Source organism: Macaca nemestrina, chromosome 10 (genome assembly GCF_043159975.1).
Source record: "Macaca nemestrina isolate mMacNem1 chromosome 10, mMacNem.hap1, whole genome shotgun sequence".
Lineage (NCBI taxonomy): Eukaryota > Metazoa > Chordata > Mammalia > Primates > Cercopithecidae > Macaca > Macaca nemestrina.
This window is the reverse complement of record NC_092134.1, coordinates 82,272,847-82,297,443: the sequence shown is the minus strand read 5'-3', so window position 1 is coordinate 82,297,443 and position 24,597 is coordinate 82,272,847. Positions and strand designations below refer to the sequence as shown.

The window sequence follows — 24,597 nt, the reverse complement described above, 5'->3', positions numbered from 1 at the left end:
TACCTCTACTAAAAGCATAAAAATTAGCCGGGCGTGGTGGTGGATGCCTATAATCCCAGCTACTCAGGAGGCTTGTTACAAATGCATAACAAGTCATGAGAATGACTTGAACCCAGGAGACAGAGTTTGCAGTGAGCTGAGATCATGCCATTGCACTCCAGCCTGGGCGACAGACCGAGACTCTGTCTCAAAAAAAAAAAAAAAGGAAGGTTGATGCTGACTTACAAAGTAATCAAATAATCCTGTAACAGAGTGACAAATCTTTACCTAAAAGGGAAGCAAGAATTAATGGGTCTGAGTAGAACTTTTCTTTCCATTCCACATAGCAGATATTCAAATAGCATTCCCTGAGTTCTCCTATTAATGATCAGACTGGGGAGTTAAGGCCAGGTGATATGTATTACCAGAACTGTGGTATAACTATCCTACTATTTTGGCATCAATGATTCAAACAATAAAGCATCAAGTGGGTCCCACTCCACAATATTAGTTGTGTTAGATTTATCTTAAGGTCAATTTATCATACAGATATCAGGATCACTGCATGAGAACCAATGTTTTCTCAGGTAAAATTAGTAGTAGTTAATTTTTTTTTAACAACTATGTTTACCAAGAGGAGATTTTAACCAATTAGAAATCAGAGCTGCAGATACCAGGAAAAGTGACTGCATGTGTATTTGTGAAGATCTTTCCTTTATACCCTATGACTTAGGAAAAACAAATTCTACTCTGTGTGGCAATGTGGGAAGACAAAACATAACTGCAAACCGAGAGACGTAGCTTCTAATATCAGAACTCCCACTTTAGTGACTGGTTCTCAGGCACTAGTAAAATGACGGAACTTGGCCAGGCGCAGTGGCTCACGCCTGTAATCCCAACACTTTGGGAGGCCAAGGCGGGCAGATCACGAGGTCAGGAGATCGAGTCCATCCTGGCTAACACAGTGAAACCCCATCTCTACTAAAAATACAAAAAATTAGCCGGGTGTGGTGGCGGGTTCCTGTAGTCCCAGCTACTCAGGAGGCTGAGGCAGAAGAATGGTGTGAATGCAGAAGGCGGGGCTTGCAGTGAGCCGAGATCGTGCCACTGCACTCCAGCCTGGGTGACAGAGCAAGACTCCGTCTCAAAAAACAAATAACTAAAAAAAAAGGAAGGAACTTTCAGCATGCTGGGGAAAAAAGTCTGCCCCCCTTTACAAACGCATAACAAAATATCAGATCCTGAGCAGCCAAAACAATCTTGAAAAAGAACAAAGTTGGAGGTCTCATGCTTCACAACTTCCAAACTTACTATAAAGCTACACTTAGCAAAATAGTGAGGTATAGGCATAAAGCTAGACATATAAACAAATGGAATAGAATAGAGAGCCTAGAAATAAGTTTTCAAATATATGGTCAAATGAGTTTTGACGAGGGTGCAAGACCATTCAGTGGGGAAAAGAACAGTCTTTTCAACAAACGGTGTTGAGAAAACTGGGTATCCACATGCAAAAGAATGAAGTTGGGTCCTTACCTTGTACCATATACAACCATGAACTCAAAATGGATCTGTGACCTGAATGTAAGACCTAAAACTATAAAACTCGTAGAAGAAAACATATTGGAAAAGTTTCTTGGCACTGAACGTGGCAACGACTTCTTGGATATGGCACCAAAAGCACAGGCAATTAAAAAAAATTAGATAAATTAGACCACCTCAAAATGTAAAACTTTAGTGCATCAAAGGATAGTATCAATATAGTAAAAAAGCAACCCACAGAATAAGATAAAATATTTGCATGTGATGTATCTGCTATGGGGTTAATATCCAGAATATTTTAGAAATTCCTTCAACTCAATAACAAAAAAACAAAACAATACAATTCGATAATGTGGCAAAAGACTTGAATAGACATTTCTCCAAAGAAAAATATATAAATGGCGGGCCAGGAGCCATGGCTCACGCCTGTAATCCCAGCGCTTTGAGAGGCCAAGGCGGATAGATCACTTGAGGTCAGGAGTTCGAGACCAGCCTGGCCAACATGGCAAAACCCCCTCTCTACTAAAACACAAAAATTAGCTGGGTGTGGTGGTAGGCCCCGGTAATCCCAGCTACTCGGGAGGCTGAGGCAGGAGAAGCGCTTGAACCCGGGAGGTGGAAGTTGCAGTGAGCTGAGATCATGCCACTGTACTCCAGCCTGGGCGACAGAGGGAGACTCCATCTCAAAAAATAAATAAATCAGTAAATAAATAAAAATAAATAAAGAAAGAAAATATATAAATGGCCAATAAGCACATGCAAAGATGCTCAACATTACTAATCACCAGGGAAATGCAAATCAAAACCACAATGAGATACTACTTCACAATCATCAGGATGGATATTATCAAAAAATAGAAAGCAACAGTCCAGGTGCAGTGGCTCACGCCTGTAATCCCAGCACTTTGGGAGGCGAAGGCAGGCAGATCAAGAGGTCAGGAGATTGAGACCACTCTGGCCAACATGTTGAAACCCCATCTCTACTAAAAATACAAAAATTAGCTGGGTGTGGTGGCGCCTGCCTGTAATCCCAGCTACTCAGAGGCTGAGGCAGGAGAATCACTTGAACCTGGGAGGTGGAGCTTGTGGTGAGTTGATATCGTGCCATTGCACTCAGGCCTGGGCAACAAGAGCAAAACTCCGTCTCAGGAAAAAAAAAAAAAAGAAAAAAAAAAGAAAGCAACAAGTGTTGGCAAGGATTGAAGAAATTGGAACCTTTTTTTTTTTTTTTTGAGACAAGAGTCTCGCTCTGTCACCCAGGCTGGAGTGCAGTGGTGTGGTCTCAGCTCACTGCAAGCTGCACCTCCTGGGTTCACACCATTCTCCTGCCTCAGCCTCCTGAGTAGCTGGGACTACAGGTGCCCGCCACCATGCCCAGCTAATTTTTTTGTATTTTTAGTAGAGATGGGGTTTTACCGTGTTAGCCAGGATGGTCTCAATCTCCTGCCCTCCTGATCCGCCTGCCTTGGCTTCCCAAAGTGCTGGGATTACAGGCGTGAGCCACCACGCCCAGCCAAAATTGGAACCTTTGAGTACTGCTGGTAGATATGTAAAATGTGTAGTCACTGTGGAAAACAATGTAGTGGTTTCTAAAAAAAAAAATTTAAGGTAGAATTACCATATGACCCAGCAATTCCATTTCTGGATATACATCCAAAAGAATTAAAAGCAGAGACTCAAACACATATTTGTACATCCATGTTTATAGCAGCGTCATTCACAATAGCCAAAAAATGGAATTAAATTAAGTGCCTATCATGGGATGAATGAATAAACAAAGTGTGGTATATACACACAATGGAATATTATTCAGCCTTACATGGGAAGGAAATGCTAACGTATGCTACACCATGAACCTTGAAAACATTATGCTAAGTGAAAAATGCCAGTCACAAAAGGACGAATACTGTATGATTTCATTTATGCAGTACTTAGTAGTCTAATTCATAGAGACAGAAAGGAGAATAGTGGTTACCAGGGGCTGTGAAGAAGGGAGAATGGGGAGTTGTTTAACAGGTACAGACATCCAGTTTTGCAGATAAGAAAAGTTCTGGAGATGAATGATAGTGATGGTTACACAATAATTTGAATGTACTTAATGTTACTGAACTATCCACTTAACATGCTTAAAATGATAACTTTTATGTAACATATATTTTACCACAACTTAAAAAACAAAACAAAATCATCCTATAGTTGCTATGGAACTAAAGTGTTTATACTTTCAACTTCAATTCTGGTATCATTTTCACCTGTATTACTTAAAATTTTTTATGCTTAATAAATACTTTCAAGGTTTATACTAATTGAGCTTCACAAGCATATGAATCAAGGTAAATGTCAAATAAAGAAAACCAACTCTTGGTGCATAGCTAAAGGCATTTCCTAGGCAATAGATTCTCTTAACTCACCTATGTCAAGAATTCTGTCCCCAGGTCGGTTCCACCTCCAACCCTCTAGCTGCTGATGCTCAGTGTACTGTAGCCTTCTGTCATGGAACACCACACGGAATATACTCTAAAAGGATACAACCAAATCAGACGATAACAGGACCTCTTGAAAATCAGTGCTGACAAAGAAAAACTAGCAGGACTCACTGCCAGTTGGTTTCTAAACACAACCTAAAATTATTTTTCTTAACATCTGCTTCACTCTAAAACCCATACCATACTAAGTGCTATTTCAGGATAAAATTTTATAATTTCTCAGATATAATCTTTTATTTTTTTTTTGAAATGGATTTCGCTCTTGTTGCCCAGGCTGGAGTGCAATGGCACCATCTCGGTTCACAGCAACCTCTGCCTCCCGGGTTCAAGGAATTCTCCTGTTTCAGCCTCCTGAGTAGCTGGGATTATAGGCATGTGCCACCACGACTGGCTAATTTTGTACTTTCTGTAGAGACAGGGTTTCTCCATGTTGGTCAGGCTGGTCTCAAACTCCCAACCTCAAGTGATCCGCCCGCCTCAGCTTCCCAAAGTGCTGGGACTACAGGCGTAAGCCACCGTACCCAGCCAATTTCTCAGATATAATCTCTATAGTTAACTGGTACCATATTTAAAACTTGGCTTAAACTTCAGTCCGATGGTAAGTAGGCATAAAGGACTCCCATCTGAAGCATTGCTGCATGCCTCTTCTGTTACGCCATGGCTTATCTGGCTTAGTTCTTCAGATGTACATGAAAAACTCACCAAGTGCCCTGCTTGCTAACCCACCATACAACCTGTAAACACTGAGGGTAGGCAGAGCCTATTTCCATCAACTTTCCTTTTGTTACTTTTACTTTGTAGTAGTGTCTGTTAATTCCTCCCACCACCTATTGACAAAACTCCTGTTTCGATTGTGCTGTGAATTATCAAAATCCTGACTGTTAATCTAGACTAAGAGAACTGCTCTTCATCAAAGTAGCTTCTGTTTCCCTCGCTATAAGACTAAGTATCAAAAAAGACACTCAGGCTTCTCTAAAGATCTCAAGGAGGTTACTTTACTCCAAAAGAACTTCACTGAGCCAGGGGTGATTACCCTGGACAGGGAGTGGTAAGCGTTCTATTTCTGCAGCTCTGAAAAATTCATGTGAATAGTGGGGCCTACTCTGACCCCAAAGAAATAACACATCAGCTTACCACTCTGCCAACAAATTACGGCAGGCAAGAGATACCATCAAGCCCTTGGAAGCAAAAGAACATTAACAACAAAAACAAAAATTTAAAATCACAAAAGGATTAATAAAAAAAATTGTAAAGAAGAATGATTTATTCGTTTTACCTTCACCAATTTGCCATTAATTTCTGGAAGTTCTCCAAGTTTCCTATTGTCTAGCATTCGAATTTCATAAGACTGTCCTAGAAGAAAAAGTAATTACATATTATATTCATCACAAATTAACTTTGCTAGATTCAGAAAGAATAAAATTCAGTTGGTTGAATATACAATAGTATAATAATATTATTAGTATTAGTAACAACAACCAGAAGCCTTTACTAGATGTTCAGCCCTGTGCCAAGTATTGTCACATATTATCTCATTTAACTGATATACCTTTCTAAGGTATTACCAATCCCATTTTACAGACAAAGAAATGGAAACTTAAAAGAGTTTTAGCAACTTGTCCAAGGCCACACAATTGGTAAATAATAGAGCCAGGTAGAGTAATACTTCTCAGACAGTAATCAATGGGAGTGTCTAGGGAACATGATTAGGAAGAGGAAGCTGGGAACTAAAAATGGACAGCTAAGCAAAAGAAGCTAGTAACAGATATCAAGTATGACATTAGAACTCAAATCTCTGAAGTAGGACTTCTAGTTTGATAGGTCACACCAGAAAGATCTAAGTTTTTACATATAAGTGTACCTAATAAAACATCATAAATGGCCGGGTGCAGTGGCTCACGCCTGTAATCCCAGCACTTTGGGAGGCCAAGGTGGGCGGATCAGGAGGTCAGGAGATCCAGACCATCCTGGCTAACACGGTGAAACCCCGTCTCTATTAAAAATACAAAAAAGCACATGCCTGTGGTCCCAGCTACTCAGGAGGCTGAGGCAGGAGAATGGTGTGAACCCAGGAGGCGGAGCTTGCAGTGAGCCGAGATTGCGCCACTGCACTCCAGCCTGGGCGACTCCGTTGCAAAAAAAAAAAAAAATCATAAATACTGTAGGCCTGCAATAGTACTAATGAATGAGGAAGCATCTAACCTTGATTGAGATACGTTAGGGTTTCATCATGGAGTTTCACTGCTGGAGAGGTAGCAGCACAAAGCACATATTGAAAAGGCAGGATTTTATTCTCATTATCAGGAGGCAAACTTGACTCTTCTTGCTTAAAAATGGGCAATGCAAGGACATCACTAAAATAAAACAAATGACTCACATTAATATCTGGCAATGGTGCAAAGGCAGCTTTACTGTTAAATAATTTAATTGCAATGCTTTGGAAAGCCATAAACATTACTCACCTTGGTGGAGTTTCACCCCAACAATTCCATTTAGATTACCTGCTGTGATATCCCCCTGACCACAATAGTGTGGGTGATGACAGATATTCACTGCTAAAACCACTAAGTGTGAAAGAATGTTTCTAGGAATCATAGACAGGGGTTCCTAAAAGGGCTCTGGAAATTATAAACAGTGTTCTAAAATGTATAAATCTAGGACACTCAGTAATACTACCTGTATAACCATATCAGTTGATTTTCTATAAGGACTAAAATAACTTCTACAATTCCTTAGAAGCCACATGAAAAGGACAAATCAATAACGAGTATATATTTCAAGGTCATCTTACACTCTGTGGAATAACAACTAATAATGAGATGTTCCTACAAGCCATTTCCTCTAAGAAAAAGCTTTTTGTATCTATCAGTTTATCTAAACTTGCAAACCAAAGACATACATCCATCCTTTGTCAGTAGGAATGTAAAACCACACTCTCATCCTTTGTCAGTAGGAATGTACAATAACATAAACACTTTAGGAAAAGGTTTGGCAATTTTTTATAAAATTAAACATGCAGCCAGGCGCAGTGGCTCATGCCTATAATCCCAGCACTTTGGGAGGCCAAGGCGGGCAGATAACCTAAGGTCCGGAGTTCGAGACTCGGCTGACCAACATGGCGAAACCGTGTCTCTATTAAAAATACAAAATTAGCCAGGAGTGGTGGCACGTGCCTGTATTCCCAGCTACTCGGGAGGCTGAGGCAGAAGAATTGCTTGAACCCGGGAGGTGGAGGTTGCGGTGAGCCGAGATGGTGCCATTGCACTCCAGCCTGGGCAACAAAAGCCAAACTCCATCTCAAAAAACAAACAAACAAAAAATTAATTTAAAAAAAATTAAATTAATCAGGCATCTATTGACTCCAGCAGTTCCACCCATTGGTACTTATCCAAGAAAAATGAAAACATAAGTCCACCCAAGACTTGTTATAAATGTCCACAGCATAAAAGCAAAAACTAGGCCAGGCGCAGTGGCTCACACCTGTAATCCCAGCACTTCGGGAGGCTGAGGTGGGTGGATCACCTGAGGTCAGGAGTTTGAGACCAGCCTGGCCAACATGGTGAAACCCCATCTCTACCAGAAATACAAAAATTAGCTGGGTGTGGTGGTGCAGGCCTGTAGTTCCAGATACTTGGGAGGCTGAGGCAGGAGAATCACTTGACCTCAGGAGGCAAGAGGTGCAATGAGCCGAGATCGTGGCACTGCACTCCAGCCTGGGCAACAGAACAAGATTCTGTCTCAAAACAAAAACAAAAACAAACTGGAAAGAACCTAAATGTTCATGAGTAAGAGAACAGATGTACAAACCATGGTATATCCATACAATGGACTACTCAGTGAAACAAAGGAATGCAACATGGATGAATCTCACAGATATAATGCTCAACAAAAAAAGCCAGACACAAAGAATGCATAATGCATGGTTCTGTTTATATGACAGTCTAAAACAGGCAGAGTCGAAGAGAACAATGGTTTCCTGGTGGGGCAGGGGATGACTTGGAAGGTATATAAGGGAACTCTGTAGGGAGATGAATATGTTTTATACTATGATAGGTCTGCTACACGGTTGTAACTCTAACAGCTTATTTTTGCATCTCACTGTAAATGAATTTTACCTAAAAAAAAAATTTATTGAATAGAAGATGGGGAATAGGTAGAAGTAAAAATAATAAAAGAGTGCTAGGTGTGGTGGCTCACGCCTGTAACTCCACCACTTTGGGAGGCCAACGCAGGTGGATCACTTGAGGCCAGGAGTTCAAGACCAGCCTGGCCAACATGGTGAAACCCCATCTCTACTATTAATAGAAATACAAAAATTAGCTGGGTGTGGAGACACACACCTGTAATCCCAGCTATGTGGGAGGCTGAGGCACGAGAATCGCTTGAGCCAAGATTGTACCACTGCACTTCAGCCTGGGTGACATAGCGAGACTGAGTCTGAAAAAAAAAAAAAGATAAAAAGAGTAGTAACGTGTTGATGACTGTTAAAGCAAAGTGATGAGTATAAGAGGGTTCATCATATAATTCTGTTTACTTTGTATATGTTTGAAATTTTCCACAGTAAAGTTTTTTTAAAAAAAGAAAAAATATACATAGGCCACAGAGTACTTCTGGGTACAAAAGAAAAGGAACAGGGCACATGAAATAAAAGAAACAATTAAGATTCCCTTGGCCGGGCATGGTATGGCTCACGCCTATAATCCCAGCACTTTGGGAGGTCAAGGCGGGCAGATTACTTGAGGTCAGGAGTTTGAGACCAGCCTGGCTAATATGGTAAAACCCCATCTCTACTAAAGATACAAAAATTAGCCAGGTGTGGTGGCGCGTGCCTGTAGTCCCACCTACTCAGGAGGCTGAGGCAGGAGAATCACTTGAACCCAGGAGGTGGAGGTTGCAGAGAGCCGAGATCACGCCACTGCACTGAAGCCCGGGAGACAGAGCGAGACTCCATCTTAAAAAAAAAAAAAAAAATTCATCTAAAAAAAAAAAAAATCCCCCCCAGAAGATTAGAAGTCAGAAATCCAGCGATTTTTTTTCTTTTAAGACAGTCTTGCTCTGTCTCCCAGGCTTGAGTGCAGTGGCACGATCTCGGGTCTCTGCAACCTCCACCTCCCGGGTTCAAGTGATTCTCCTGCCACAGCCTCCCAAGTAGCTGGGACTACAGGCACATACCACCACGCCGGGCTAACTTTTGTATTTTTAGTAGAGACAAGGTTTCACCATGTTGGCCAGGCTGGTCTCAAACTCCTGACCTCAAGTGATCCGCCCACCTCGGCCTCCCAAAGTGCTAGGATTATAGGTGTGAGCCACCTCACCCAGCCCAGAGATTCTTAACATTCCCCATGTTCAAAATGGAATACATTCAAACCTTTACCTATAATTTAAATATTAAGCTTATAAAGAGACCAAAATGCTTCTTTTTAACCATTCACAGATGAAAAAGCAATTATTTATATGTACCTATATCCCTCACCAGTACACACATTTTCCCCAATACATCAGATTACAGGGTCACTACCTTCAGGCAAAGACACTATTGACAGAAAGTTGACTACACTCTTGTGAATTTTACAGACAATATTATAAATTATTACTGGAAAATAAAACAAGTAGCAAATTTTCTGATTATTGACTTCACACACAGGTATAATACAAATTTACTGGCATGAACACTAAAAAAAGGAAGGGTGGAAGAGAAGAAAATTTTTCTTTCTGTTGATATCTGAATAACAATAATATGTTATTATTTGAATCCAGTAAGACTTGATGCAAACCAGTTTTCATGAAACAGTTTTCTTTTTTTCTTTTTCTTTTTTTTGAGACAGAGTCTCCCTCTGTCACCCAGGCTGGAGTGCAGTGACACCATCTCGGCTCACTGCAGCCTCTGCCTCCTGGGTCCAAGTGATTCTCCTGCCTCAGCCTCCCAAGTAGCTGGGATTACAGGCATCTGCTACCACGCTCAGCTAACTTTATATTTTCAGTAGAGACAGGGTTTCACCATGTTAGCCATGCTGTTCTCAAACTCCTGACCTCAGGTAATCTGCCCACCTCAGCCTCACAAAGTGCTGGGATTACAGGCGTGAGCCACCGCGGCCGGCCTATGAAACAGTTTTCTCATCGTTAAAAAATATTTCAATGGCCAGAAACACAAAAGGCACTTTCTTTTCCTTAGGCTTTGCTCATATGAGTTAAGAGTGGAGACTGTTGAGGGAATCCTTCTTCCTGTCCATATTAATTTTTTTCCACGTGAAACATATTGTTCCCTTGAGACTATTTACAACTGTAGAAACAGAGTTTTCTAAAAAATTACTCTGTTCTAGTTTTTTATTTCTCAAGATCAGGAAGTTACCAGTGCTCTCATAACAAAAAGTATAAAAAATAAAGTAAAACACCACAAAACTTAACACAGTGTTAGCATTTGGAAGCCTTTACTGTCTTATCATTCTCAAATACATCACATCTGATGATTCTTTAAAAGATTAGTAAAGATTACCAGATATCAAGGCAAATAGGATTTTGAAACATAGCAACAGTTTAACCTTTATGAATGTAGGGTGGCTATTTTTTCTTCTCAAGTATCACTACCAACCAAGGTTAATAAACAGCAACCATTCCTAGTCTTCTCAGGATCATGTGGCATTACACCTAACCCATGACTAAGCAAAGGACTGTTATCTGGGGCTAGAATTCTAAAACTGATTCTCAAAGTTACCCCTAAAACTAACTCAAAACAGTACAGCCAAACCAAATACACAAGACTATATTTCCTCATCAGAGAGTTTAAGATCTATAAACCCCAAACATATTTCAATTATTCATAATCTTGCTACACTGCATTTCTTTTAGTCTGCTGTGGGAGCAAAAGTACCATTCAGTTCCACATTCCTAGAGATAGAGGCTAAAGGTCACTGGAAATACAATTCTAGGTCCCTATTTATACCAAAACAAAAACAAGTGCATCCAGAAAGAAATGGTTTTGGAAATCCAAGTCTGCTCTTCCTTAGAGGTGAGTTTAGATAAGGAAAACCCAAACCCATTCTGGTAGATTCTAAGTAGCTGTTGCCAATGTAAAATTTAACGTTTTATTATATTTTCTGATTGCTTTATGCATTTAGTTCATTTTTTTTTAAATTTATTTTTTATTTTTTGTAGAAATGGAGGTCTTGCTATGTTGCCCAGAGTGGTCTCAAACTCCAAGCCTCAAGTAATCCTCCCACCTCTTCTCCCAAAGTGTTGGGATCACAGGCATGAGCCACTGTGCCTGGATTAATTAATTTCAATGAACCGTAAGCTATTTGAAAGGAAGACTTCTCTTTCCTGTTCTTAGCAAATATTCACTGATATGATGTATACTTTTGTTTTGTTAAATAAAAACTATAGGAGGCCACTAAACTCCTATACTAGGCCCCAACAAAGCAGACTAAAAATAAAAATGGAGTCATCCATCTTAAGTTCTACATTGTTAAACCTAAACTAAGCTATCTTATCTTCTAAGAAATCAGGAGAGACAGAACACCTAATGTCCCAAACAGGACAGTTTAAATCTTCAAACAGCATGATAATGAAGTTCCCTCTGCTTTAATCCTCACACAAAAATAGTAGCCTGAAGTAGCCTGATGTTAACCAATCAGCCACTTTTCTTTTTTTCTTTTTTTTTTTTTTTGAGGGGGTCTCACTCTGTCACCCAGGCTAGGGTACAGTGGCGTGATCAAAGTTCACTGCTGCCTTCAATTCCTGGGTTCAAGGGATCCTCCAGCCTCCCAAGTAGCTGGGACTACAGGTGTGCACCACCATGTCTGGCTAATTCTTAAATTTTTTGTAGAGATGGGGTCTGATCATGTTGCTCAGGTTGGTCTTGAACTCCTGAACTCAAGCTCTTCTCTCTTAGCCTCCCAAAGTGCTAGAATCACCGGCATGAGCCACCTGGCCCAATCAGTTATTTTTTTTTCTTCTTCTTCTTTTTTTTTTTTTTTTTAAGAGTTCTGAAGTGATTTTACTTTTATTTCCTTCACTTTAAGCCAATTATGAAATTTCACCGTGATTTCTGGGGTATGGGGGGAAGGCGGTGTTTAAGAATCATCAGGGCTGTGGCCCAGTCGGCCTGCGGAGGTGCAGGCAGGGTGGGCCCTCATGGGGCAACCAGAGGAGCACGGACTGCCCTGCTGGCAGGTAGGTCATGTTCCGAGAGCGTGAGAGCTGTTAACGCAATGTCCTCCGCGGCTTCCAGTTTGCACAGCTCGATCAGGCCGTCCCCCGCCATGGCCAGTGAGTTGGCAATCAGCTCGGCTGCCTTGGAGTCGCCCTCAGCAGAGACCATGGCCGCCTTTTTCTGCTGCTCAGCCTTTTCCATCATAAATCTGGCCCTCTCTGCTTCCTGCTGAGCCACCTGTTTGGCTTCCACCGCTTCTGTGAACTCCTTCCCAAAGGTCAGATGTGTCAAGGACACATCGTCCAGGATGAGCCCAAATGGGGCTGCTTGCTCTGTAAGGTCGTTGCTCACCTGCCTGGAGACCAGCTCTCTCTGGGTGATTACTTCTCCAGCATCAAAGCGAGCCACCACTGACTTGAGGATCTCGGTCGTGATGGACGGCAGCACACGCTCATCATAGGCCTCTCCGATGCTGGTGAAGATGCAGGAAGCTGGCTAGCGACGGGCAGGAAGATGATGCGCAGTGTGATGTTGACATTCTGTAAATCTTTGCTACCAGTGATGACTGGTACATGATGTGGTGGAGAAAGGCAGTCAAAGATAATCGGTTTCTGTACCCACGGGATGAGAAAGTGAGTCCCTTCCCCTACCACAATGTCCTGTCATTTTTGTCCTGGAATCAGTCAAAGATGACAGCTCTGTGCCCAGCATCCACATTATATAAGGCAGAGTTCACATGCCTCCTGCAACAGCTAAGGCCAAGCCAAACTTACCATGGACTCAAACACTTTGGCAGCCATGTTTTCTTCTACAGGACCCTCTCGCACCTGCTTCCACTCTGACCTCCACATGAATCAATCAGTTACTTCTCTATTCTTCTCTCTCCCTCTCCCAGCCTTACAAGAAAAAGTAACTTTGAAAAGTAACTAATACACTCTGTTCTTTGCTTCTGCTTCCTTTAGCCCTTCTGTCTAACCTCTTCTGCTCAGCTCACTGGAACAATTACTGTATTTTATGGAATGATGTCTTGCTCAATTCTAGAATCACAAAGAAAGCCAACTGAGATCTTTTAAATTTGCTGTAATTCTATCCTTTGACAGGTTGTTTGCATTCACCAGAATACTCAGCACTATATACACTATAATCATTTTGGAATTTTTGATCTTACCCTATCTCTGATCAAAGTATAAAGATACAGAAATCACAGGCTAGGCGTGGTGGCTCACGCCTGTAATCCCACCACTTTCGGAGGCCGAGGCAGGTGGATCACTTGAGGTCAGGAAATCAAGACCATCCTGGCCAACACGGTGAAACCCCGCCTCTACTAAAAATGCAAAAATTGGCCGGCCACAGTGGCTCAAGCCTGTAATCCTAGCACTTTGGGAGACCAGGTGGGTGGATCACGAGGTCAGGAAATCGAGATCATCCTGGCTAACATGGTGAAACCCTGTCTCTACTAAAAAATACAACAAAAATTAGCCGGGCGTGGTGTTGGGCGCCTGTAGCTCCAGCTACTCAGCAGGCTGAGGCAGGAGAATGGCGTGAACACAGAAGGTGGAGCTTACGGTGAGCAGAGATTGCGCCACTGCACTCCAGCCTGGGCAACAGAGCGAGACTGTCTCAAAAAAAAAAAAAAAAAAAAAAAGCAAAAATGAGTGAGGCGTGGCGGTGTGCGCCTGTAGTCTCAGCTACGCAGGAGGCTGAGGCAGGAAAATGGCTTGAACCCAGGAGGCAGAGGCTTCAGTGAGCCAAGATCACGCCACTGCACTGCAGCCTGGTGACAGAGCGAGACTCCAATTAAAAAAAAAAAAAAAAGATATAGAAATCACACCTGTTAAAAGGATAAGTTGAGTATATGTTAAAAATGTATACCCCTAAATGGAAATCCAAACCTGAGCATGAAGGCATAGCAGAAAGCAATTGAGTGAAAGGAAGAGGAATAGAAGCAATATCAGGAGTGATCTTTCTTGAATGTAACTAAGATTCCACAAAGAGCTGCTTCACAGTCTCCTGAGGTATAAATTACCTTTTTGAGAAAGGGCAGCCCCTGAATGGTCTCTACTAATTCATAACTGTGGTTTAGCTTTCTTCCTTCAGGCCTACCAGCTGTTTGAGATGCCCTGTTCTAGAAAGAGCCTAGAAAAGGGAGAAGAAGAGGGTTGAAGAGTGTTACCTTGAGTAAGAAAGGCAGTAGATAGCATCTAAGGAACTTAGAAGCTAACTTGGGACAATAAGATGTCATGAACTTCAACTTTCCTATTTGTAACCCTCATTTAGCTTCCACTAAATGAGAATAAAGCATTTGAAACAAAAGCATACTAACATCCCTATGTCAGCTACAGCATGGAAGGGCAACAGCTGAAGAGACTACACTCTACTCTAAGGCCAGCTTCAAAAGAAAAAAAACATCCAGCAAACAATTGGCCATAACAACTTTAAGAAAATAGATTGATTTTCTGGGATTTGTGGGAAGGATGTAAGGTCAGATCAGGGAGGAGACCTGGCAAGGAGAGATGGCCCTGTGATTTTACCATAAAGCCAGTAATGATAAAAGATTTCTGCTACGGAAAAATCTCATACAACTAAAAAGCAGCATATAAGATTTTTTAAATTTGCCTTGCTAATTATTCTATCATCCAGAAGGTAGAAGAAATAAGTAGAATTATAACTTGGAACCTAATCTGAATAAGAAGAAATTGATCAGAAAAGAAGTAGTGGATGCCTCAAAAGAAAACAACCAAGGCAGACAGGCAGGCAGAAGGGCGAGGGGCACAGCTAGATGCAGCAACTAGACTCTGAGAACAGGCTTCAACCAGTCAAGGAGACAGGACCTAAGGCTGAAGTGCTAAAGACAGGACTTAAGTCTGAGGTGCTAAAAGGGAAGACAACAGGATTGAGGTTCTCAAAAATGAAATTCTGGCAATCTCACATTATTTAAGATAGATGGGGGAAAAAAGAAGAGGCTTATCTAAAGAGACTAGCTGGAAAGCTCACCAATCAACTAAGAATTAGACAGACATACACAACATATATAAAAAGAAAGAAACTATTTTTAAAAATTGCACTGATGTGTCATCAAGAAGGAAGCTGAAGCTGAAGCCCAGAATGTGCTGAGACTTGCAAAAAAGGTAAGGAAGACACAGGCCCACTCTTTGATGTAAATGGCATATTACTAATTAATATAAAGCAGAGACAGAACATCTCAATTCCTGTTTTTCTTCTATCTTTTCTGACAAGAAAAATCATCTTGAAAGTAGAAAGAAAAGAAGAAATATTAGGAAAACTAGATTACTGACCAAGATAAATAAGGAGACTGTCAAAGAGTGCCTATCTGTCTAAATGAATAAAGAATTCCTGGATGAATTCTACACCAGAGAACTTGAAGAATCTGCAGATGAGACCCATGAGTGACACTTTGGAAACCCAGACAAGTCTCATGATTCTAACAATCCCAAATATCACATTAGCTTTGTGTGTCTGCAGAAGCAATTTTCTTTTCTTTTCTGTTCTTTTTTTTTTTTTTTTTTTCTTTTTTTGAGACGGAGTTTCACTCTGTTGTCCAGGCTGGAGTGCAGTGGTGCGATCTCGGCTCACCACAACCTCTGCCTCCTGGGTTCAAGCGATTCTCCTGCCTCAGCCTCCTGAGTAGCTGGGATTACATGTATGCACCACCACGCCCAGCTAATTTTTGTATTTTAGTAGAGATGGGGTTTCACCATGTTGGCCAGGTTGGTCTCGAACTCCTGACCTCAAATGATCCACCCAACTCAGCCTCCCAAAGTGCTGGGATTACAGGTGTGAGCCACCATGCAGAAACAATTTTCAAAAAGAAAGGAGAATATATTCTCCGTACCTTATACTAGAGTTGATGTGATGTGCAGGACAAGCAAGACTGCAAAATAGGTTACTAAAAGAATAGTTCATTAATAAAAACTAGTATCAGGAACATCTCCAAACTCCATTTTCCTTTTTTTATATGGTTAGGCCAGCAAATGCTATAGGCATAAATATAGTATCTGGATTTCAGCAAGGCATAAAATAAAGTCTCTCTTGATATCACTGTGCAAAGTGAAAAAATATGTATTTTTTAACTTGAAAGTTAAGTGGCTTCACAGATAATTATACAATTGTACCTAAAGAGTTGCAGATAAATCTGGAAGAAGGCTCAGTAGTATGCAACGGGGTCCAGAGTAACCTGTCCTTTGCAACATTTTTTTATAAATGACTTGGATGAGAATATGGAAAGGAGGATGATCAAATGTGCAAATGACAGGAATCTGGGATGGGAAAGTAAACACCCTGTATGCCATTATCAACTTTTTAAGTAATTGTAAGTGGCTGGAACAGGAGGCTAAATTTAAGGGGATCATATTTAATAAGGATAAATACAAAGTCATAAGCTTAGAACAAAAAAAAACCCAATAAAAACAAAATGTCACAGGACAGTGAGAAATGACTAGGCTTTTAAAAAAGTCTATTTCAAAGACACAAACAGTATGTTACAGCTGCCAAAATCACTGATACCAGGTTTCATTAAAAGCAAAGTCTGAATGAAGAAAATGTCATTCTCTATGCAAATCAGACTACACTTGAATATACTTAGTTCTGAATGTACACATTTGAGAGGACTTAAAAAATCTAAGGAGAGGCCGGGCATGGTAGCTTATGCCTGTAATTCCCAGCACTTTGGGAGGCCAAGGCGGGCAGACCACGAGGTCAGGGGTTCGAGACCAGCCTGGCTAACATGGTAAAACCCTGTCTCTACTAAAAATACAAAAAATTGGCTGGTCATTGTGGCAGGCGCCTGTAATCCCAGCTGCTCGGGAGGCTGAGGCAGGAGAATTTCTTGAACCTGGGAGGCAGAGGTTGCAGTGAGCCAAGATCGTGTCACTGCATTCCAGCTTGGGCGACAGCGCAAGACTCCGTCTAAAAAAAAAAAAAAAAATCTAAGGAGAGAGATAAATAAGTGAGGTGACCTAAAGTCATGTCATATGTAGAGAAAGAGGATTGCTGAAGCAAAGAAGTCTTTTTATTTTTTTTTTATTTTTTTGAGACGGAGTCTTGCTCTGTAGCCCGGGCTGGAGTGCAGTGGCCGGATCTCAGCTCACTGCAAGCTCCGCCTCCCGGGTTTACGCCATTCTCCTGCCTCAGCCTCCGGAGTAGCTGGGACTACAGGCGCCCGCCACCTCGCCCGGCTAGTTTTTTTTTGTATTTTTAGTAGAGACGGGGTTTCACGGTGTTAGCCAGGATGGTCTCGATCTCCTGACCTCGTGATCCGCCCGTCTCGGCCTCCCAAAGTGCTGGGGTTACAGGCTTGAGCCACCGCGCCCGGCCGCAAAGAAGTCTTTTTCGTTCTATCCTGTAAAGAGATTTCAGTAGCTCAGGGTTAGATGAGCTGACCTCTTTAAAAGGGTCTCCAAATCAGTTCTATGGTTTTATTATTCTAAAAAGACTAAATGTTGTGAGACTGTTCAGGTATTAGAAGCTGCACTGGAAGGAAAATGGGCACAGGGAATCTTTTGGCAGGATAAAAATATTCTAAAACTGGAAGGAAAAAAAAAAAGCTCCATTGGAGCCAGGCACAGTGGCTCACACCTATAATCCCAGCATTTTGGGAGCCTGAGGCAGGAGGACTGCTTGAGACCAGTAATTTGAGACCAGCCTGGGTAAAAAATAAGACCCCATCTCTACAATAACAAATTTTTAATTAGCTGGGCATGGTACTGTGCGTCTGTAATCCCAGTTAATTGGGAGGCTGAGGTAGGAGGATTGCTTGAGCCTGGGAGGTTGCAGTGAGTCATGATTGTGCCACTGCACTCCAGCCTGGGCAACAAAATGAGACCCCATCACAAAAAACCTACAAACACAAAAACAACATTAAAAATAGTAGCTGTTGGCCAGGCGCAGTGGCTCACGCCTGTAATCCCTGCACTTTGGGAGAACAAGGCAGGTAGATTACCTCAGGTCAGGAGTTCAAGTCCAGCTTGGCCAACATGGCAAAACCCTGTCTCTACTAAAAATATAAAAATTAGCCAGGTGTGGTGGTGTGCGCCTGTAATCTCAGCTACTCAGGAGGCTGAGGCAGGAGAATCGCTTGTACCTGGGAGGCAGAGGCTGCAGTGAACCAAGATCATGCTACTGCACTCCAGCCTGGGTGAAAGAGCAAGACTCAGTCTCAAAAAAAAAAAAAAAAAAAAGCACTGGGCTGTGTTTAGGGATCCTATTTATTATTAGAAAATACTAACTGGCATATAGTCTCCTCTGATAGGAAATATCACTAGTTCACTGCCATTACAAAGTCCAAAGCATATTTTCCATCTGCTATAGAAGGCAGAGCCAAATGATAACTATAAAACCCTACATACTGGCTAAACCAACAGGCTTATAAATCTGTCTTAAAAAAAAACTGTCTCAAAAAAAACTGGCCAGGCATAATGGCTCACGCCTGTAATCCTAGTACTTTGGGAGGCTGAGGCGGGTGGATCACCTGAGGTCAGGAATTCAAGATCAGCCTGGCCAACATGGCAAAACCTTCTACTAAAAATATAAAAATTAGCTGGGCGTGGTGGCAGGTGCCTGTAATCCCAGCTACTTGGGAGGCTGAGGCAGGAGAATCATTTGAACCTGCGAAGCAGAGGTTGCAGTGAGCCGAAATTGCGCCACTGCACTCCAGCCTGGGTGACAGAGTGTGACTCTATCTCCAAAAAAAAAATTATTTGTACATTTGTGTACTTGCCATGACAAAACAAGGAATAGACAAACTATAATAAAATAAAATATAGATAACATCTAGGCATACTAAATCTTCTGTATACCAAATACAACAGGCCCATCAGTATAGCTTTGTTCTATCACAAACAATCCCTAAAAATGATATTCTTGGTTAAAGTTAAGATATAAAAAGGTTTTCAGTTCTCAGAGAACTTCTATATCTTATGAACATCCACTTGGCCAAAGGTGAACTATGCTCTCAGTATAATGAATGATACTCTCAGATCTTCTAAACTGTCTATGAACAAGCTGAGTAAAATATGTATTTCCTAAAATACCAATAACTCCCTTTAAAAATATTTTTTCCACTCAAGGTGGCCTTGAATAACTCCCCTTTTGAAAAGAAAACTTCAGTCATTCAAAGATTTATTACCTACTAAGTATCAGCTACTATTCTAACTATGAAAAATCACATTATCAATTTTTAAAAATAAAATTATTTTCTTTTCCTTCCTTTCCTTCTTTTCTTTTTCTGTCCTTTTGGTCTTCAGGGTTTCAGCAGCAGTAAATAAATGGTATACCTTTTTAAGTTCTTACTACTTTTTTAAACACAAAGTTTATGACATCATCTATTCTCTATTTTGTACTCACTTCTCCCTAACCAATTTACAACAAGTTCTTTTTCATTTATGCCTAACTTTCAGCTAAACACTTGCTAGATAGTTCCTATCTAACTGTAATAGAACAAATGTTAAAATAGAGGAACAACTGGTTGGGGGCAAAATGAATATAAATAAAATCTAAATAATCCAAAAGTAGTCTTAAGTTTTAAATATCATAAAAACCGCCCGAGATTTCATCACTAGGCTGCTAAATGTGACTTTGGTAGCTAATCTCCAAAGATGGTCTCAGATGACCCAGAGCTCTTTGTATTCACACCCTTTCGCAGCACGCCTTCCACACTGGATATGGGCTGGTAACTTGCTTTAACAATAATGTGGGAGAAATAACAGTGTGCAAGTTCTGGTTTAGGAATTAGTCTTTCTTCTTTTTTTTTTTTTAAGACAGAGTCTTGCTCTATCACCCAGGCTGCAGTGCAGTGGTGCCATCTTGGCTCACTGCAAACTCCACCTCCTGGGTTCAAGTGATTCTCCTGCCTCAGTCTCCCGAGTAGCTGGGATTATATGCGTGTACCACCATGCCTGGCTAATTTTTTGTATTTTTAGTAGAGATGGGGTTTCACCATGCTGGCCAGGCTGGTCTTGAAGTATTGACCTCGTGATCCACCTGCCTCTGCTTCCCAAAGTGCTGGGATTACAGGCGTAAGCCACCGCGCCAGAGTAGGTCTAGTCTTTAAGAAGGATTGCTAGCTTTTACTTTTGCGCTTTTGGGAACTCTGAACTGCTAGTAAGAAGTCTGGCTACTCTGCTGAAGCAACCACATGGAGTGGCTCAGTGGAGATGGGGAGGTCCTGAGGCTACACGGAAAGACAGCGAGCTCCAGCCAACCCAGTGTCCCAGCAGAGCCCAGCATTAAACATGTAAGTAAGCCATCTTGAATGTCCCAGCCTAGGCCTCAGAATGACTGCAGCCTCAGCCTACTGATTCCACATGAAGGAGAACTGCACGGTCAATCCATAGATTCATGAGAAGTCATTGTTGTTTTGAGCCACTAAGTTTTTGTGCGTGGTTTGTTATGCGATAAGATAACAAAGCTTCTAAAAAATTTCTTTGTTCTAAAACAAAACTTAATAGTAATGGTGAATGTGCAAAGGAAAATATTAAGTCAACCTTACTTAGAACAGTTCTACTAAAAAAAAAAAAAAGTGCATTCCAAAAGCCACTGTATGACGTTTAAGAAAAAAATAAAGCATAAAACTATCTCAGATTACAATATAACTCATCTGAACTTAAATTACCTTTTAAAACAATTTAATGCTATAAAACCTTTAACTACATTGCCAATAAAATATACCTATTTTCACTCTCTCTCTCTCTTTTTTTTTTTTTTTTTTTTTTGAGATGGAGTCTCGCCCTGTTGCCCAGGCTGGAGTGCAGTGGCGGGCTCTCAGCTCACTGAAAGCTCCGCCTCCCGGGTTTACGCCATTCTCCCGCCTCAACCTCCCGAGTAGCTGGGACCACAGGCGCCTGCCACTACCCCCGGCTAGTTTTTTGTATTTTTTTAGTGGAGCCGGGGTTTCACCGTGTTAGCCAGGATGGTCTCGATCTCCTGACCTCGTGATCCGCCCGTCTTGGCCTCCCAAAGTGCTGGGATTACAGGCTTGAGCCACCGCGCCCGGCTTTTTTTTTTTTTTTTTTTAAAGACGGTCTTCCTCTGTTGCCCAGGTGGGATACAGTGGCACAATCACTACTCACTATAGCCTCAGCCTCTTGGGCTCAAGCCATCCTCCCACCTCAGCGTCCCGAAGAGCTGGAACTACAGGTGTGTGCCACCATGCCCAGCTAATTTTTATATTTTTTGTAGAGATGAGGCTTTGCAATGTTGCCCAGACTGAGACTGGTCTCAAATTCCTGGGCTCAAGCAATCTGCCGCTTTGGCCCCACAAAGTGCTGGGATTACAGGCGTGAGTCATCATGCCTGGCCTTTGTTTTCACTCTTTGGGTAAAGAAACAGTGTTGGCTGGGCATGGTGGCTCACGCCTGTAATCCCAGCACTTTGGGAGGCTGAGGCGGGCAGATCACTTGAGGTTAGGAGTTTGAGAACAGGCTGGCCAACATGGTGAAACCCTGTCTCTATTAAAAACACAAAAGTTAGCCAGGCGTGGTGGCAGGTGCCTATAGTCCCAGTTACTTGGGAGGCTGAGGCACGAGAATCACTTGAACTGGGGAGGTGGAGGTTGCAGTGGCCTGAGATTGCACCACTGCACTCCAGTCTAGGCGACAGAGTGAGACCCTATCTCAAAAAATAAAAAAGAAAAAGAAAGAAACAGTGTTAAAGAATTTGAACAATATGGCCAGATCCAAAAATTAAGCAACTGGATAAGAAAATAAACAAAAAATGTATAAGAAACAGAGAAAAAAGGAGAAAATAAATGTGTGTAACAGTGTAGCCCCATTAAAGGAATGATGGGATGACTATCTTCTTTCCTCCCTCTTGTCATATACTCTAGTTTTGTAGCTTTCAACATCTTGAAATACCATTCGTATTAGGTAAGCTATTTCATATTCAGACCCAGTACACACATACATATATTTGTGCGTCTACAGAACTGAAAAGTTTCATGAAACAATACTTACTAATTTTGGTATTTTTTTTCTTTTTTGAGACAAGGTCTGGCTCTATTGCCCAGGCTGGAGTCCGGTGGTGCCGTCTCGGCTCACTGCAACCTTCACCTCCCCGGCTGAAGCCATTCTCCCACCTCAGCCTCCTGAGTAGCTGGGACTACTACAGGCATGCCACCATGCCCACCTATTTTTTTGTATTTTTAGTAGAAATGGGGTCTCACCATGTTGCCCACACTGGTCTTAAACTTGTGAGCTCAAGCGATCTGCCAGCCTCAGCCTCCCAAACTCCTGGAATCACAGGCATGAGCCACCCCGCCTGGCCTTGGTAGTCTCTATTTGACTTCATTTAAAATTTTACTACAGCCTGAAGTTTGGAAAAAACACTGCTCTAGTCTTTTGTGCCCCTTAGAACTTTGTACCAAATTAAATCAAGTTTATTTACAGTTCCTTTAACAGTATTTTTAAAACAAACATAATAAAAGACAAGTCTAAAAGATCATACTGTAATTCAGCTACTTAAGAACAGGAATAATATCTACTTAGATAGATAATCAAACAAATACAGGTTGAGCACTGTGCCTCATGCCTATAATCCCAGCACTTGGGAGGCCAAGGCAGGAGGATCACTTGAGCCCTGGGGTTCAAAACCAGCCTAGGCTGGGCGTGGTGGCTCACGCCTGTAATCCCAGCACTTTGGGAGGCCGAGGCGGGTGGATCATGAGGTCAGAAGATCGAGACCATCCTGGCTAACACGGTGAAACCCTGTCTCTATTAAAAATACAAAAAATTAGCCGGGTGTGGTGGTGGGCACCTGTAGTCCCAGCTACTCGGGAGGCTGAGGTGGGAGAATGGCGTGAACCCGGGAGGTGGAGCTTGCAGTGAGCTGAGACTGCGCCACTGCACTCCAGCCTGGGTGACAGGGCGAGACTCCATCTCCAAAAAAAAAACAAAAAACAAAAAAAAAAACCAGCCTAGACAACATAGTGGGACCTTGTCTCTAGAAAAAAATTTTAAAAATTAGCCAGGTGTAATGGTGTGCACCCGTAGTCCCAGCTACTCAGGAGGCTGAGGTGGGAGGATCACTTGAGTCCTGGAGGTTGAGGCTGCAGTGAGCCGTGACTATGCCACGGCATTCCAGCCTGGGCAACACAGTGAGATTCTATCTCAAAAACAAAAAACAACAACAACAAAAACATACAATTCAGGGCCAGGCGCAGTGGCTCACACCTGTAATCCTGGTGCTTTGGGAGGCCGAGGAGGGAGGATCACTTGAGGCCAGGAGTTTGAGACCAGCCTGACCAACATGTTGAAACGTTGTCTCTACTAAAAAGACAAAAATTAGCCAGGGGTTGTGGTGGGCGCCTGTAGTCCCAGCTACTCGGGAGGCTGAAGCAGGAGAATTGCTTGAACCTGGGAGGCAGAGGTTGCAGTGAGCCGAGATCATGCCTGGGCGACACAGCAAGACCATCACACACACAAAAAAACTACAATCAGATCCTGCTTTTTAAGTCAGAAAGTATTTAGAAATAAAATAGTTTTCAAGTCATCTTCTGCTGTATTTGTATATTATATTACTAAATTCAAGTCAGGAGTGTATGAAAGGCATATAAATAGCAGTGGTTCTCAATCTTAGCAGCTGCACATTAGAATCACCTGGGGAGCTTTAAAAAAATCCCTTTCAGGCCATATCCCGTGTCAACTAAATCCAAATGGGGAGGAGGGATTGGTGAGCTTAATTACTCAGTGCTATGTATTAATAAACTAAGAGAATGCATGGGTTTGATCTCTATGTCATCTAGAATGACCATCTTTTTATAGCAAGACTTGACTTTGCAGAGGTCCTCAGTGAGCCATCTTGAAACATTATCACAAAGGGTGAGGGTATTTGTTCAGGTCTACACATACCCATCACCACTACTGGGGTGAAAACACTCAGTCTGACATGGTCTCAGTAAATCCCTTCAAAACCTTTTCTTCTTTTTTGAATTCATCAAATAGTCTTTGAGCACTTGCTATGTTCTAGGCCCTGTTTTAGGTGGCAGGAATATAGCAATAAACAAGTTAAAGAAGGTTCCCTGGCCGGGCGCGGTGGCTCACGCCTATAATCCTAGCACTTTCGGAGGCCAAGGTGGGCAGATCATGAGGTCAGGAGTTCAAGATCAGCCTGGCCAACATAGTGAAACCCCGTCTCTACTAAAAACAAAAAAAAAAATTAGCCTGGTGTGGTGGTAGGTGCCTATAATCCCAGCTACTCAGGAGGCTGAGGCAGGAGAATCTCTTGAACCTGGGAGGTAGAAGCTGCAGTGAGCTGAGATCACGCCACTGCACTCCAGCCTGGACAATAGTGCAAGACTCTTAAAAAAAACAAGAAAAAGAAAAAGAAGGTTCCCTGACAGAACATAACATCATTGTCATCTAAATTTCTATCTCTTCACAGCAATACCATACTAAATTATTCAGCAAACCCCTCATGTTTTCTTTCTCTCCA

General features: G+C 41.9%; 1 protein-coding gene across 5 annotated transcripts in view; it reads right to left on the bottom strand.

Annotated features, from left to right (window-relative positions):
• Nucleotides 1-24,597, bottom strand: part of LOC105474352 (transcription factor CP2) — an 83,341-nt gene that overhangs the window by 20,591 nt on the left and 38,153 nt on the right. For all 5 annotated transcript variants that reach the window (XM_011728947.2, XM_011728946.2, XM_011728951.2 and 2 more), the window contains 3 exons: nt 6,207-6,358; nt 5,281-5,357; nt 3,930-4,035 (listed from right to left, as the gene is read on the bottom strand). In XM_011728947.2, coding sequence (XP_011727249.2) covers nt 3,930-4,035; nt 5,281-5,357; nt 6,207-6,358 — 335 coding nt within the window. The remainder of the gene's footprint in view (nt 1-3,929; nt 4,036-5,280; nt 5,358-6,206; nt 6,359-24,597) is intronic.